Below are 15,457 nucleotides of genomic sequence, written 5' to 3'. Positions count from 1 at the left end.
TCTGCTAACCATGTGTATGTGACAAATAAAATTTGATTTGATTTGATATTGCGTTATGCAGAGTCAGGATTTGGCGTAAGCAGCATGACTCCATGACCCCATCCTGCCTAGTGCCACGGTACAGGCTGGTGGTGTAATGGTGTGGGGAATGTTTTCCTGGCACGTTAAGTCCCTTGATACCAACTGAGCAATCATTCCACACCCCGAAGAATTCAGGCCGTTCTGGAGCCAAAGGGGGGTCCGATCCATTGGGTGTACCTAATAAACTGACTGTATATGGGTTTACATCTAAACAACCATCCAAATATAATAAGGTTATAGAAAGGCACATTGAATGCCACATAAAACAGGCATTTCCAACAATACATATGACATTTTAGTGGTTTATTTGAATGTAAAAAAAAACAACAAAAAAACAGCATAGTGTTTGACATGATAGAAAGCCAAGACAACCGAAGGTTTGCCTCTGACTAAAAATGCACTGATGCCATTTCTCTTCTCCTCACCACTCCTTTATCTAAGGAACACCTTATGAGGTTCATCCTATCTCCAAGTATATGGAGAGGAAGGGAGCCATGCCCCACTGCCCCCCTAACAGAGACTGTCTGTCTGTCCCATCACCTGAAATGTACCCCTCTCAAAGTCAAGTTTGAGAACGAATGTTAAAGGTAAATGGAATTCAATGGCACTGTATTTTCCTTGCTTATATTCAAAGGCCCAGCAACTAAAGTACAATCTCAACCTCCTATAAAACCTTATAACACAACCAATGACACACAATAACAGTAAAGAAAAAGTCACAAGAGCAAAAAATGGCACCATTTTGAGGAGTGGAGAGGGACTGAAGAAGGTAGGAGTGTTTCAGTTAGAAATGATTAAAGACCAGAGGATAAGACATCTAGTGGGGCTGCTCTAGTAAAACGGGTGCGCCACCCAGATAACATACTATTGCCTTCATAGTGCACTACTTTTGACCAGGGTGTGTAACCCAAAAAGCATACTATTGCCTACATAGTGCACTACTTGTGACCGGAGCCCTGGTCAAAATTAGTGCACTAAACAGGGAATAGGGTGCAATTTGGGACACAAACCAGTAATAAAAACATACAGCATGTGAAAGGTCAAAATGAAAACATATCCACATGGGACTCCCACAAAGCTGGTCTTTACTTTATTTAACATAAGGATCATGTCATCAGTATATTATAGCCTATAGAATAAAGGCCTCATTGGAGAACATTGGACATTCATTGGGTCATACTATCTGATTGAACCAGGGTTGGTGGGATGGGGTGGGGGACAGTAGCAGTGTAGTTCAAAGGCTTCTTGGAGCACCAAAACTATATCTATCTATGGTATGGACTGACTGCAGGGTGTTAATAAGGTCAAAGAAAATTGCCTTGCCACAAGTGCAGGCAACTGCTTGATATCTCCCACCCCTTGCAAATGTGCATGATTGTAATAGGTCTCTGTCAGCTATGTACATTTGAATACACTTGGTGTTTATTTATAGATGTCTCTCTCTCTAATATATTAATGTACAAAATATAGAATCTAAAATATCTGATAGTTTGGTGTTTTGGAGTCAAAATACAAAATGTTGAAAATACAAAAAAGCTTTTCATTGACATCCTCAGTTGAAAGTGTTTTCAGCATGTGTCTGTGTTTTTTGTATGTATGTGTACAGTGGCAAGAAAAAGTATGTGAACCCTTTAGAATTATATGGATTTCTGCATAAATTGGTCATAAAATGTTCTGATCTTCTAGATGATCTTCATCTAAGTCGCAACAATAGACATTCTGCTTAAACTAGTAACACACAAACAATTATAATTGTTCATGTCTTTATGGAACACTGTGTAAACATTCACAGTGCAGGTTGGAAAAAATGTAATAACTGGTTGACCCTCCTTTGGCAGCAATAACCTCAACCAAACGTTTTCTGTAGTTGAGGATCAGACCTGCACAACGGTCAGGAGGAATTCTGGACCATTCCTCTTTACAAAACTGTTTCAGCTCCACAATATTCTTGGGATGTCTGGTGTGAACCGCTCTCTTGAGGTCATGCCACAGCATCTCAATCGGGTTGAGGTCAGGACTGACTGAGCCACTCCAGAAGTTTTTTTTCTTCTGTTCGAGCCATTCTGTTGTTGATTTACTTCTGTATTTTGGGTTGTTGTCCTGTTGCATCACCTAACTTCTGTTTAGCTTCAATTGTCGGATTGATAGCCTTACATTCTCCTGCAAAATGTATTGATAAGCTTGGGAATTCATTTTTACATTGATGATAGAAAGCTGTCCAGGCCCTGAGGCAGCAAAGCAGCCCTAATCATGATGCTTCCTCCACCATACTTTACATTTGGGATGAGGTTTTCATGTTGGTGTGCTGTGCCTTTTTTTCTCCACACATAGTGTTGTGTGTTCCTTTCTTACAAACAACACAACTTTAGTTGAATCTGTCCACAGAATATTTTGCCAGTAGCGCTGTGCAACATCCAGGTGCTCTTTTGCGAACATCAGACAGCAGTGGACGCAACAGTGGACAGCAGTGGCTTCTTCCGTGGTGTCCTCCCACGAACACCATTCTTGTTTAGTTTTTTACGTATCGTGGACTCATCAACATAGATGTTAGCATCTTCCAGAGATTTCTGTAAGTCTTTAGCTGACACTCTAGGATTCTTCTTAACCTCATTGAGCATTCTGCGCTGTGCTCTTGCAGTCATCTTTGCAGGACGGCCACTCCTAAGGAGAGTAGCAACAGTGCTGAAATTTCTCCATTTTATAGACAATTTGTCTTACCATGGACTGACTTTTAGAGATACTTTTGTAACCCTTTCAAGCTTTATGCAAGGCAACAATTCTTAATCTTAGGTCTTCTGAGATCTCTTTTGTTCGAGGCATGTTTCACATCAGGCAATGCTTCTATTGAATAGCAAACAAAAATGTTGTGTTTTTTTATTATCTACCCAAAATCTCCAATATCGTCTCATTGATTCGACTCCTGACTCCAATGAGCTTTTGGAGAAGTCATTACCTAGGGGTTCACATACTTTTTTCAACCTAAACAGTGAATGTTTAAATTATATATTCAATATAGACAAGAAAAATTAAATAATTTGTGTGTTATTAGTTTAAGCACACTGTGTTTGTCTATTATTGTCACTTAGATGATCAGATCAAATTGAATGACCAATTTATGCAGAAATCCAGGTAATTCCAAAGGGTTCACATACTTTTTCTTGCCACTGTATGTGTGTTGTCCAGCGCGTGTGTGTGTGTTTCTGCGTGTGTGTGTCTGTTGCACGTTTGTCTGTGTGTTTGCGCCTGTGTGTAAAGTAGACTGTGGAAGAGTTCTGTAAACTCACACGGAGAGGAGCAGAGCAGTCTCACTCTGGTCGTTCAAGTACCCTGCCAGGTTAACGGCCCACCTAGGACCCCTACTGGTGATTAAACACACTGCTCCTTCCTCTCTGACTAACTCTGGTAAAGGGTTTGACAGTGTTGCTGTACTGGCTGGCGATGGCCATGTTAGTGTGTAGTATACCCATTGTATGGAGAATTGCAATATCTGTACCACTTAACAGTACAACAGTGTACAAAGACAACATACATGGACTGTATGGACAAAAACAGTTTGTTTTCACATATATATACTTATATATATATATATATATATATATATATACAGATAAAACAGTGTGTGTTTTACGTGTATATATGGTTTTCAGTGTCTTCATGCAGGTTTTTTTTGGATCGACTTGGATCCTTCAGCAGAATGTCTTTGACAACACAGGTAGTGTAGCGATTTCCTCAGAGAACCTTACAGAGACCTACAGTACTGTGAGATGATTGGCTGTAAAGTGGTTCCTTATCTCACACTGACTGGTGGGAATAAGACTGTGAGAGACTGCTGTCATAATGTGTCTGTCTTCTGCAGTCTAGGACTTCTTTGGTCTCCTCAGCGAACCCATGCCCTCTAAGCCCCTCCCTCTGTCACTTTCCCCCAATCCGAGTGGATGCTGGGTGTGGTCTCCTTCACTCTGGGCCAATCGGAGGCTAACCTGTGCAGGTAGGGAGGGGCTAAATGTAGGAAAAGGGGTATGGGTGGGAGGCAGTCAGTTCCCCAAGCTAACACAGGTCTATGAACCTGCTCGTCAAAGGCTTGGGGGTTAGCCCCTTTTAGTCCAACAGCCCCCCCTTCTACTTCTCCTGCGCCAGTGTCAGTCCGTTACTGGGGCTGCTTTTGAATAGTTTGCGTCTGAAATGGCACCCTATTCCCTATGTAGTGCACTACTTTTGACCAGAGACCTATGGGCCCTGGTCAAAAGTAGTGCACTATACATGGAATAGTGTGCCATTTCAGACACACCCTGGGTGTTAACTGCTGGGAGGTCCTCCAGTGAGGAAGTAGGTCTGCATCTCTCCTTTACCCTTCACCTTGACCAGGCCTCGGCACTCTAGTGTGTAGTTATAGGAGTTCAGCACATTGTACAGGTCAGAGGTCACCTGGTGGGAGAAAGGAGAGAAAAGAGAGAGGGAATGAAGGGTAGAAAGTAAGAAGTTGTAGTCATAAACTGACACAGAGGATAAGTCTCCACGTATCTTGATCTTAGGCACCCTGCCTCCCCTACCACATGATAATATAAATAAAAGTACACTACCGTTCAAAAGTTTGGGGTCACTTAGAAAAATCCCTGTTTTCCATGGAAACATACATGAAATGAGTTGCCAAATGAATAGGAAATATAGTCAAGATGTTGACAAGGTTATAATAGAAATAATAATTGTGTCCTTCAAACTTTGCTTTCATTAAAGAATCCTCCATTTGCAGCAATGACATCCTTGCAGACCTCTGGCATTCTAGTTGTCAATGTGTTAATCTGAAGAGTTTTCACCCCATGCTTCCTGAAGCACCTCCCACAAGTTGGATTGGCTTGATGGGCACTTCTTACGTACCATACGGTCAAGCTGCTCCCACAACCGCTCAATAGGGTTGAGATCCGGTGACTGTGCAGGCCACTCCATTATAGACAGAATACCAGCTGACGGCTTCTTCCCTAAATAGTTATTGCATAGTTTGGAGCTGTGCTTTGGGTCATTGTCCTGTTGTAGGAGGAAATTGGCTCCAATAAATCGTAGTCCACAGGGTATGGCATGGCGTTGCAAAATGGAGTGAAAACCTTATTTCTTAAAGATCCCTTTCACCCTCTACAAATCTCCCACTTTACCACCACCAAAGCACCCCCAGACCATCATATTGCCTCCACCATGCTTGACAGATGGCATCAAGCACTCCTCCAGTATCTTTTCATTGTTTCTGCGTCTCACGAATGCTCTTCTTTGTGATCCGAACACCTCGAACTTAGATTAGTCTGTCCATAACACTTTTTTCCAATCTTCCTCTGTCCAGTGTCTGTTATTTTGCCCATCTTAATATTTTATTTTTATTGGCCAGTCTGAGATTTGGCTTTTTCTTTGCAACTCTGCTTAGAAGGCCAGCATCCTGGAGTCGCCTCTTCACTGTTGACGTTGAGACTGATGTTTTGCGGGTACTATTTAATGAAGCTGCCAGTTGAGTACTTGTGAGGTGTCTGTTTCTCAAACTAGACACTCTAATGTACTTGTCCTCTTGCTTAGTTGTGCACCGGGGCCTCCCACTCCTCTTTCTATTCTGGTTAGGGCCAGTTTGCACTGTTCTGTGAAGGGAGTAGTACACAGCATTGTATGAGATCTTCAGTTTCTTGGCAATTTCTCGCATGGAATAGCCTTAATTTCTCAGTACAAGAATAGACTGACAAGTTTCAGAATTTAGCTAACACAACGTGTCATTGGAACACCGGAGTGATGGTTGCTAATAATGGGCCTCTGTACGCCCATGTAGATATTCCATAAAAAAAGTCTGCCGTTTCCAGCTACAATAGTCATTTACAATTTCTGATCAATTTGATGTTATTTTAATTTACAAAAAATTATTTAAAAAACAAAGACATTTCTAAGTGACCCCAAACTTTTGAACAGTAGTACATACAGTTGAAGTCGGAAGTTTACATACACTCCACAAATTTCTTGTTAACAAACTATAGTTTGGCAAGTCAGTTTGGACATCTACTTTGTGCATGGCACAAGTAATGTTTCCAACAGTTGTTTACAGACAGATTATTTCACTTATAATTCACTATCACAATTCTGGTGGGTCAGAAGTCAATATACACTAAGTTGACTGTGCCTTTTAAACAGCTTGGAAAACTCCAGAAAATTATGTAATGGCTTTAGAAACTTCTGATAGGCTAATTGACAACATTTGAGTCAATTGGAGGTGTACCTGTGGATGTATTTCAAGGCCTACCTTCTAACTCAGTGCCTTTTTGCTTGGCATCATGGGAAAATCAAAAGAAATCAGCCAAGACCAGCCAACCAAGAAAATTGTTGACCTCCACAAGTCTGGTTCATCAGGCGTTTGGAAATGTATCCCAATGAAGGTGCCATCTGTACAAACAATAGTACGCAAGTAAAAACACCATGGGACCACACAGCCGTCATAACTCTCAGGAAGGAGATGCGTTCTGTCTCCTAGAGATTATCGTACTTTGATGCGAAAAGTGCAAATCAATCCCAGAACAACAGCAAAGGACCTTGTGAAGATGCTGGAGGAAACAGGTAAAAAAAAATCGCTATATCCACAGTAAAACAAGTCCTATATCGACATAACCTGAAAGGCCGCTCAACAAGGAAGAAGCCACTGCTCCAAAACCGCCATAAAAAAAGCCAGACTATGGCAACTGCACATGGGGACAAAGATCATACTTTTTGGAGAAATGTCCTCTGGTCTGATGAAACAAAAATAGAACCATTGTTATGTTTAGAGGAAAAAGGAGGAGGCTTGCAAGCCGAAGAACACCATCCCAACCGTGAAGCATGGGGATGGCAGCATCATGTTGGGGGGGTGCTTTGCTGCAGGAGGGACTGGTGCACTTCACAAAATGGATGGCATCATGAGGAAGAACAATTGTGGATATATTGAAGCAACATCTCATGACATCAGTCAGGAAGTTAAAGCTTGGTCGCAAATTGGTCTTCCAAATGGGACAATGACCCCAAACATACTTCGAAAGTTGTGGAAATGGCTTCTGGACAACAAAGTCAAGGTATTGGAGTGGCCATCACAAAGCCCTGACCTCAATCCTATAGAACATTTGTGGGCAGAACTGAAAAAGCGTGTGGGAGCAAGGAGGCCTACAAACCTGACTTAGTTACACCAGCTCTGTCTGGAGGAATGTGCCAAAATTCACCCAACTTATTGTGGGAAGCTTGTGGAAGGCTACCCAAAATGTTTGACCCAAGTTAAACAATTTAAAGACAACACTACCAAATACTAATTGAGTGTACCTGTATGTAAACTTCTGACCCACTGGGAATGTGATGAAAGAAAAAAAAGCTGAAAAATAATTCTCAACTATTATTGTGACATTTCACATTCTTAAAATAAAGTGGTGATCCTAACTGACCTAAGACAGGGACATTTTACTAGGATTAAATGTCAGGAATTGTGAAAATATGAGTTTAAATGTATTTGGCTAAGGTGTATGTAAACTTCAACTGTATATATTCAAGATAGACATAAGGTTAGAAAAAGCTATGCTCCCATGTGCTGTATCAACAATTTGTGAGCCTTAGGTCTTCATCATAGTCAGAAAAAGGTCACAGAAGAAATCCTAGGTGTGTTATCAGTTTCTACCATGCTGTTTCTCTGAGTTACCTGGATCCTGTCAGGTACACCAGTGCTGTCCATGCGGCTGGCAACGTTGACGGTATTCCCCCAGATATCATACTGGGGCTTCCTGGCCCCGATCACCCCAGCCACCACTGGACCCATGTTCAGACCTGGAGCAGATGGACAGGGATATGGTTCAGCATGTTTTTAACTTCTTATGGCTGCAGGGGCAGTATTGAGTAGCTTGGATGAAAGGTGCCCAGAGTAAACGGCCTGCTCCTCAGTCTCAGTTGCTAATATATGCATATTAGTATTGGATAGAAAACACACTGAAGTTTATAAAACTGTTTGAATGATGTATGTGAGTATAACAGAACTCATACGGCAGGCAAAAACCTGAGAAGAAATCCAAACAGGAAGTGAGAAATCTGAGGTTGGTCGATTTTTCAACCCAGGCTCTATTGAATTCACATTGGGATATGAATGAGGTTGCACTTCCTAGGGCTTCCACTAGATGTCAACCGTCTTTAGAAACTTGAATCAGGCTTCTACTGTGTTGTGGGACTGAATAAGAGCTGAATGAGTCAGATTACTGGCAGAGAGCCATTTCCTGATCACGCGCATTCCACATGATATCGACTTGCTGACCTCAATCCGTTCCGTTGCTCCTCTAGACACAAAGGAATTCACTGTTTGGAACGTTATTGAAGATTTATGATAAAAACATCCTAATGATTGATTCTATACTTAGTTTGAAATGTTTATTCAACCTGTAATATAACTTTTAGAAGTTTTTGTCCGAAGTAATGCTCGACCTGCACGAGCATTTGGATTTGTATACCTAACGCGCTAACGAAAGTAGCTACTTGGACATAAATAACGAACATTATCGAACAAATCAAGCATTTATTGTGGAACTAGGATTCCTGGGAGTGCATTCATTCTGATCAAAGGTAAGGGAATATTTATCATGTCATTTCTGGTTTCTGTTGACTCCAACATGGTGGCTAATTTGATTATTTTTCTGAGCGCCGTCTCAGATTATTCCTTGGTTTGCTTTTTCTGTAAAGTTTTTTTTTTAAATCTGACACAGCGGTTGCATTAAGGAGAGGTATATCTATAATTCCATGTGTATAACTTGTATTATCTACATTTATGATGAGTATTTATGTTTCTGTTGAATCGATGTGGCTATGCAAAATCACTGGATGTTTTTGGAACTAGTGAACGTAACGCTCCAATGTAAACGCAGATTTTTTTTACATACATACATACATACATACATACATACATCATATGAACTTTATCAATCAAAACATACATGTATTGTGTAACATGAAGTCCTATGAGTGTCATTTGATGAAGCTCATCAAAGGTTAGTGATTAATCTTATCTCTGTTTGTGCTTTTTGTGACTCCTGTCTTTGGCTGGAAAAATGGCTGTGTTTATTCTGTGGCTTGGTGGTGACCTAACATAATCGTTTGTGGTGCTTTCGCTGTAAAGCATATTTAAAATCGGACACTGTGGTGGGATTAACAGCAAGATTACCTTTAAAACGATATAAGATACATGTATGTTTGAGGAATTTTAATTATGAGATTTCTGTTGTTTTGAATTTAGTGCCCTGCACTTTCACTGGCTGTTGTCATATCATCCCGTTAATGGGATTGCAGCCAAAAGTTCAATATACACAGTATATTTAATATAAATTTTGGGGGTTTTCAGGGTTGTGGGCCAGCAGTTTCTAACAATATACACAGTATGCTTAATATACATTTTGGGGTTTTCAGGGTTATGGGCCAGCAGTTTCTAACAATATACACAGTATGTTTAATATACATTTTTGGGGTTTTCAGGGTTATGGGCCAGCAGTTTTTTTTACAGGTTAGGTAACATTTTTACCATTACTCATTATACATTTTGTGAGGCATCGCTTAAGCATACCATTATTCTCATGAATAACCCATTGTCACATCAAAATTAATAACGAGGCAAAAAAATGATCTTTCCTGTAGGCAGCCTTACCTATCTTCATCTTGAAGTTATTGAAGGAGTGTTCGTTAATGTACTTCATCTGATCCATGAGTCTCATGGCGTAATCTGCCAGGGCTCTGATGTGTGAGCGGCCTTCCTTGTCGTAGGTAGAATCGTTGAGGCCAGAGGCAGCCATGTAGGTACTGCCAATGGTCTTTATCTTCTCCAGCTGGCGGAACTGGTCCTCACTGATGATCTGGGGCAAGAGGAGGGGAATGGGGAAGTGAGTGGTTAGAGAAATAAGTTTACTAGTTGCTTTACTTGGGTTAATAGCATTGAAATTGTTAGCTCTCTTTCAACATAACAGGGTCCAAGAATAGTCACTAGTACCCACTAGTAGTTTATATAAGGAGTAATATGACAGAAAATAGATATATATGCACGCACACGCACGCACACACACACACACACACACACACACACACACACACACACACACACATCGTCAGCTCATCCTCATTCCTCTCTCCTCCTCCCCTGTCACCTCGTCAAAGTCTGCGATGATCTCGTTGAGCAGCCGGAGACACTCCACTCCCTCGTTGTTGGCTTCCAGCTCTACGTAGAACTCAGAGAAGTTGGAGATGGAGGCGAACATGACGGCCACACACTCACAGGACTGGTAGTAGAGCTCGTCGTTCCGACGCTCCCGCGCCAGGAAGTGGGCGGCCACGTCTTTGGGGAGGATGTTGTGGAGGAGGCGACGGTTGTAGGCCTGTAGCTCCTCCATCTCCTCTTTCTCCTCTGTGGCCTGGAAAGAGGGAGGAAGGGAAAAGAGGTATCAATGACCTTGGACATGGCCCAGACACACATACAGACACACACACCTACCTGTAGTTTCCAGAGGAAGTCGAGTCTGGCTGTGGACTCCACCTGCTGGGCGTGTAGATACAAGGCCAGGACGAAAACAGTGATAACTACAGGAGTCATGATCTTCAGAGGGACCTTAGAGTCCATCACACAGCTGGACAGAGAGGACAGATACCACAGATCAACTACAGAGATCAATTAAAGGCATGCCACAGCACTCTTTAATCACTTATCTAATAACAGATACTACATACCATTACTAGATACTACATACCATTACTAAACAATATACAAGGTCACAACACTGTTTATCAATGTTATCTAACTACTTGAGGCATATGAAAAAACAGGAAGATCTATAGGATGCATTAAAGCTACAGTATATTGGATACAATCGATCTCAATCAATTTGTGTGTTTCAAATTGTTTAGTAGTGTTAAGCTACATAAATCTCACCTTGTTCCATTTATATGCTCACTGTGAAGAGAAAACAAAGAGAGCACATTTTAGGGAGAGGGAGAAGCAGGGCGACCGAAACCTCCACTCCATCTGAAGATGGATAACGGTAGACAGCACCTGGCGCTTGACTAACCAAGTCATCCATTACATTAAGTAAACGCACCACTAAACTTAATTTAAATCTGCTGCTTGCATGTTGTGAATAACTGGCCTGGTTTAGCGCAATACCATTCTATCCCCAAGCCATAAGACTGCTAAATAGCTAACACACACAGGACTCTTCTCACACACACATACACCAGTGGAGGCTGCTGAGGGGATAACGGATCATAATAATGGCTGGAACGTAGCAAATGGAATGGCATCAAACACCTGGAAACCATGTGTCTCTTGTATTTGATACCATTCCACTGATTTGGCTCCAGTCATTACCACAAGCTCATTCTCCCCAATTAAGGTGCCACCGCACATTCATACTGACTACACACGCACTCACATACAATCATCATATACGCTGCTGCTGCTGCTACTCTGTTTATCATATATCCTGTTGCCTAGTCACCTTACCTCTATACATATCTACTCCTACCACTCCAGTATCCCTGCACATTGTAAATATGGTATTGGCACTGACCCTGTATATAGCTTAATTACTTTTGTGTTCTTCTTATTTCTATTTCACATGTTTTTGTTCTCCTTTATTTTATAGCACTACTGGTATTGATGACTGCATTGTTGGTAAAGAGCTTGCAAGAAAAGCATTACACTGTACTTGTGCACGTGACAATAAAACCTTTATATTTGAACTGTGTGAACCTGAGCCAGCACAAATCCCTACACAACACTGTACCCTTGTGGTAAAGTCGCCTCATGATCCCACAGAAACACAATAACTTATGTCACTAGTGTTGTGAAGGTAGATACCAGCACACTGTTGAATGCTCCTGCAGTTTTATTGTGCAAGGTTTCTTATCAAAGGCTTCTGCGAGAGTATTCAACAATGTCAGGGTATCGACTTTCTTTCATGGCTTGACTTTTTTTTTGTACCTGCAAGTTAATGGATTTTCTAAACTACTCACATAGCGTTGGCCATGACCAGCAGGTCTACGTTGTCGAACAGGCTGACCTCTGGCACTTCCATGATGAGGACGTAAAAGATCTCGATGAAGAGCATGAGTAGGAGTTTACCTATGCTGCTGACCTGCAGGAAGACTGAGCTGGCCAGCAGGCTCAACAACACACAGGAAGAGAAGTACTACAGAGGGAGGGTGCCGGGAGGAGAGGAAGGAGAGGGGGGGGGAGACAGAGTGAGTGAGAGAGATGTCAAACATTTGCAAATCTTTTAGCATGCCATTGTGAAATTAATTGGCCGCTTCTGGCGCAGAGTCAGTTTAGTGAGGATGACTGCTCAAGCCCAGCTGGGCACGCACACCACACAATCACACACGCACACACACCTCAGGGAAGTTGCAGTTGGGTGAGGGACTGCCACAGAAGCCGTCTAGTGATTCAAGGGTGTAGTTTAGGCTGCGTGCATGGCAGGCGTTCACACTGCTGCGACTGATGTTCAGCTCCCAGCTCAGACAAGTCCTCAGGTCTCCAGTACTGCAGGTGAACTAGGGAGCAGAGGGCAAATGGGGTTAACATGATTATGAATGACAACTGGGCAGTGTTCAGCAGGCACGAAACATCTGAACTTAAAATAAGTAATACTTGTTTTTGTTTTCTGTTGCAATAATGTTCTGCTGCGGTGGGCCCTAATGAACACAACCCACAGATGTCAAACACTCATTAATGCAGAAGCATGTAAGCTTTGCTGTCTGGGTTTTCCCCTTCAAAATATCTGTGCAACCATTTGGAGTGGAGGCCCAGTGACTTACAATGTTGATGAAGGCAGAGAGAAAGACCAGGATGATGGTGAAGACTCCCACCAGGGTGCTGTTGAGTCTGGACTGGACGATCCTCTTGGACAAGGTCTGGAGAGGCACCGGGAAAAACTGTCCCAAGCACAGGGGACGGATGGAGAGGACATGGTCAGTAGGTCAGTCCATGTCATCCCTGAGTTACTAGAGAACGTTGTGTTTGTATCCTACAGGCCACAATACCAGCTATGACTTTCGGCTGCAATTCAACTCATGTTGGTTGAAGTGCTGCCCTACTCCTCTCCCACAAAATCAGACTCCTTACAATGTGGGGTTCATGCATGCAGCATTTTCTTTGGAATTCTAAAACCCTCACTTTTCCAGAGCTTACAGTGCCACAATGGTAATATTATCAAACCCGCTTATCATCTCATCAGTTTACAACTAAAGAAGATCATAAGCCTGTTGTTCTTGTTTCCAGTTCCCATTTAAAGGCTTATTTCATTTCTCCCAACCCGACCAATCGGCCAATGAGGAGAGAGCAGGAAATGAAATATCCAGAGGGCCCTCCAGGAAAAACAACACAGCTATGACATCATTAGTCCGCTGCCGTCATTCTCAAACATCCTTAACTGACAAAACAGTAATATCCCTATTGTGAGTTTACGTCCACTTCAATCTTTCGCCCAATTACATGCCAGTTCCTTTCTAAATGCCTCACTAAGCAGTCTGACTCTGACTGTGTTTCTCCAGGGGACTGCTGCTCTCAGGGCAGTTAAAAATCAATACCATCCACCAAGCAGGTTAACCTGCTGTGTGATTGGCCCAGTCATGCTGTGGAAACAGACCTGTTATACTGTGAGATACAACATTCCCAGACAGCCACAGAGAGCTCCCACTGCGCCAGTGCGTCAGGCTAAGGGCTAGAGCTAAATGGGTACTTGATAGATGGGCAGTGCTGTCGCCCATTGTCTTGTGGTATAGACGTCAACGTCAAAGTATGAGGAAGCTTCCGAACACAAACAAATTACTGGGAAAACATAAGTACTCACCCCAAAGCAGGAGTAGACTGCTGAGACAAACATGACAGCCACCAGGATGATCAGACAGGTGGTGTAGAACCCAATCATCAGAGTGGAGCTTAGGAGAGAGAGAGAGAGAGAGAGAGAGGATTACAGAAGTGATAGGAGAAATATGAGTAAATACGTCTGAGACAGAGAGAGAGGTGAGACAAAAGGATCAAGGAAGAGGGGATAATGAAAAAGGAATGGTGAAGAAAAGATCAATAGCAGGGAGAGAGAGAAAGATAGAGGGGTACACACTTGAGGGGCATCCTTGAGAATTAACAAACAGCCAGCTGCCGGCAGCCCCAGCGGTACCCATCAGCCCCTCTGGCAGAGGAGAGGAAAGGTGGTGACAGCAGGTGACGGGACATTCATTAATGTCTGGGCCAAGTCCCTGTACTGGGCCTGTCTGGGACTGCCTTTCCTGGGTCCCCTCAAGTATCAGCTTCATCTAGGTCCTGTCTATCTCAGTCTCCTCCTCTACTCATCCCCAAAGCCCTGCCCTCAGCCCAGGAAGAGCTAGGGCTCCAAGTTGTGAATGATATGGGAGATATGCACTGTGGTTCACTAGTAGAGAATTTTTCAGCACTTACTGTGGTACTATACTGTATGAATATCCACTAAGAGAGATTCAGTACTTACTGTGGTGCTATAGTGTATGAATATCCACTAGGAGAGATTCAGTACTTACTGTGGTACTATACTGTATGAGTATTCACTAGGAGAGATTCAGTACTTACTGTGGTACAATGACAATCTGGATGAAACATATGAAGAGGAAGACGAGAGAGGCGCAGGCCACGTATGCTCCAAATCTGGAGTCCACTTGTTTGGAGTACTGAAGGAGAAACGGAAATGGAAAAATATAAGAGCAGAAAGGTAAACAAAGGCTTGGCTGTGCGCTTCACATCTCACTTTAAACCCTTTTGTACAGTATACTGACACAACAGCATCACACTGTGAGAACAGCATGGTAAGGGTTCCACAGCTGAACTGCAATCCATAGCCTAATGTATGGTACTCAGGAGGTAAATTATGAGATCTGTAGGTGGACAGGTAATGGAGGAGAACAAAGGCAGTGATTATCTCTCCCACAAAAGACTGGACTACCGGCTGGTAGTAGACACACAGAGAGGGATTTTGATCCTCTCTAGGTAGCCACTTTACAGCCCACCATACCCCACCCACAGCGGTGTTGTCTGAAACCGGGGGAAAGAGGGAAAGCCTGAAAACCGGATGCTTCCATTTTTTCCCAACCCCGCTCAAGCGTTTATTTGATGTCTGCTACGTTAGGTTAACCAGACCCTGGCGAGAAAGACTGACAGAGGGATGAGAGAGTGAGAGGTGAAAGACAGCAGGTTGAAAATGGGGCCTCTTCTCTTTCGGTCGGCTATCACCCTCTCTCTCCTTCCCGCTCACCTTTTATGTATCTTCTCTTTAAACCCAACCATGTTTACCACTCACTCTCTCCCACTCTCCCTTCATTCAAGCTTTACTTGACATGCCCTGGATATGTCAAA

General features: G+C 42.7%; 1 protein-coding gene across 1 annotated transcript in view; it reads right to left on the bottom strand.

Annotated features, from left to right (window-relative positions):
- Positions 1-369: 369 nt before the first annotated feature.
- Positions 370-15,457, bottom strand: part of LOC139400846 (adenylate cyclase 5) — a 131,518-nt gene continuing 116,430 nt past the window's right edge. Inside the window, exons 11-21 of the mRNA XM_071145442.1 lie at positions 14,678-14,775; positions 13,926-14,013; positions 12,892-13,008; positions 12,469-12,627; positions 12,091-12,266; positions 11,009-11,029; positions 10,574-10,706; positions 10,230-10,493; positions 9,737-9,941; positions 7,757-7,881; positions 370-4,506 (exon numbers count right to left, since the gene is read on the bottom strand). Of these exons, the coding sequence (XP_071001543.1) occupies positions 4,378-4,506; positions 7,757-7,881; positions 9,737-9,941; positions 10,230-10,493; positions 10,574-10,706; positions 11,009-11,029; positions 12,091-12,266; positions 12,469-12,627; positions 12,892-13,008; positions 13,926-14,013; positions 14,678-14,775 (1,515 nt within the window). The 3' untranslated portion in view covers positions 370-4,377. The remainder of the gene's footprint in view (positions 4,507-7,756; positions 7,882-9,736; positions 9,942-10,229; positions 10,494-10,573; positions 10,707-11,008; positions 11,030-12,090; positions 12,267-12,468; positions 12,628-12,891; positions 13,009-13,925; positions 14,014-14,677; positions 14,776-15,457) is intronic.

The sequence above is a fragment of the Oncorhynchus clarkii genome, chromosome 3 (genome assembly GCF_045791955.1).
Source record: "Oncorhynchus clarkii lewisi isolate Uvic-CL-2024 chromosome 3, UVic_Ocla_1.0, whole genome shotgun sequence".
In the NCBI taxonomy this organism is placed as follows: Eukaryota; Metazoa; Chordata; class Actinopteri; order Salmoniformes; family Salmonidae; genus Oncorhynchus; species Oncorhynchus clarkii.
This window is presented reverse-complemented; position numbering and strand designations above follow the sequence as displayed.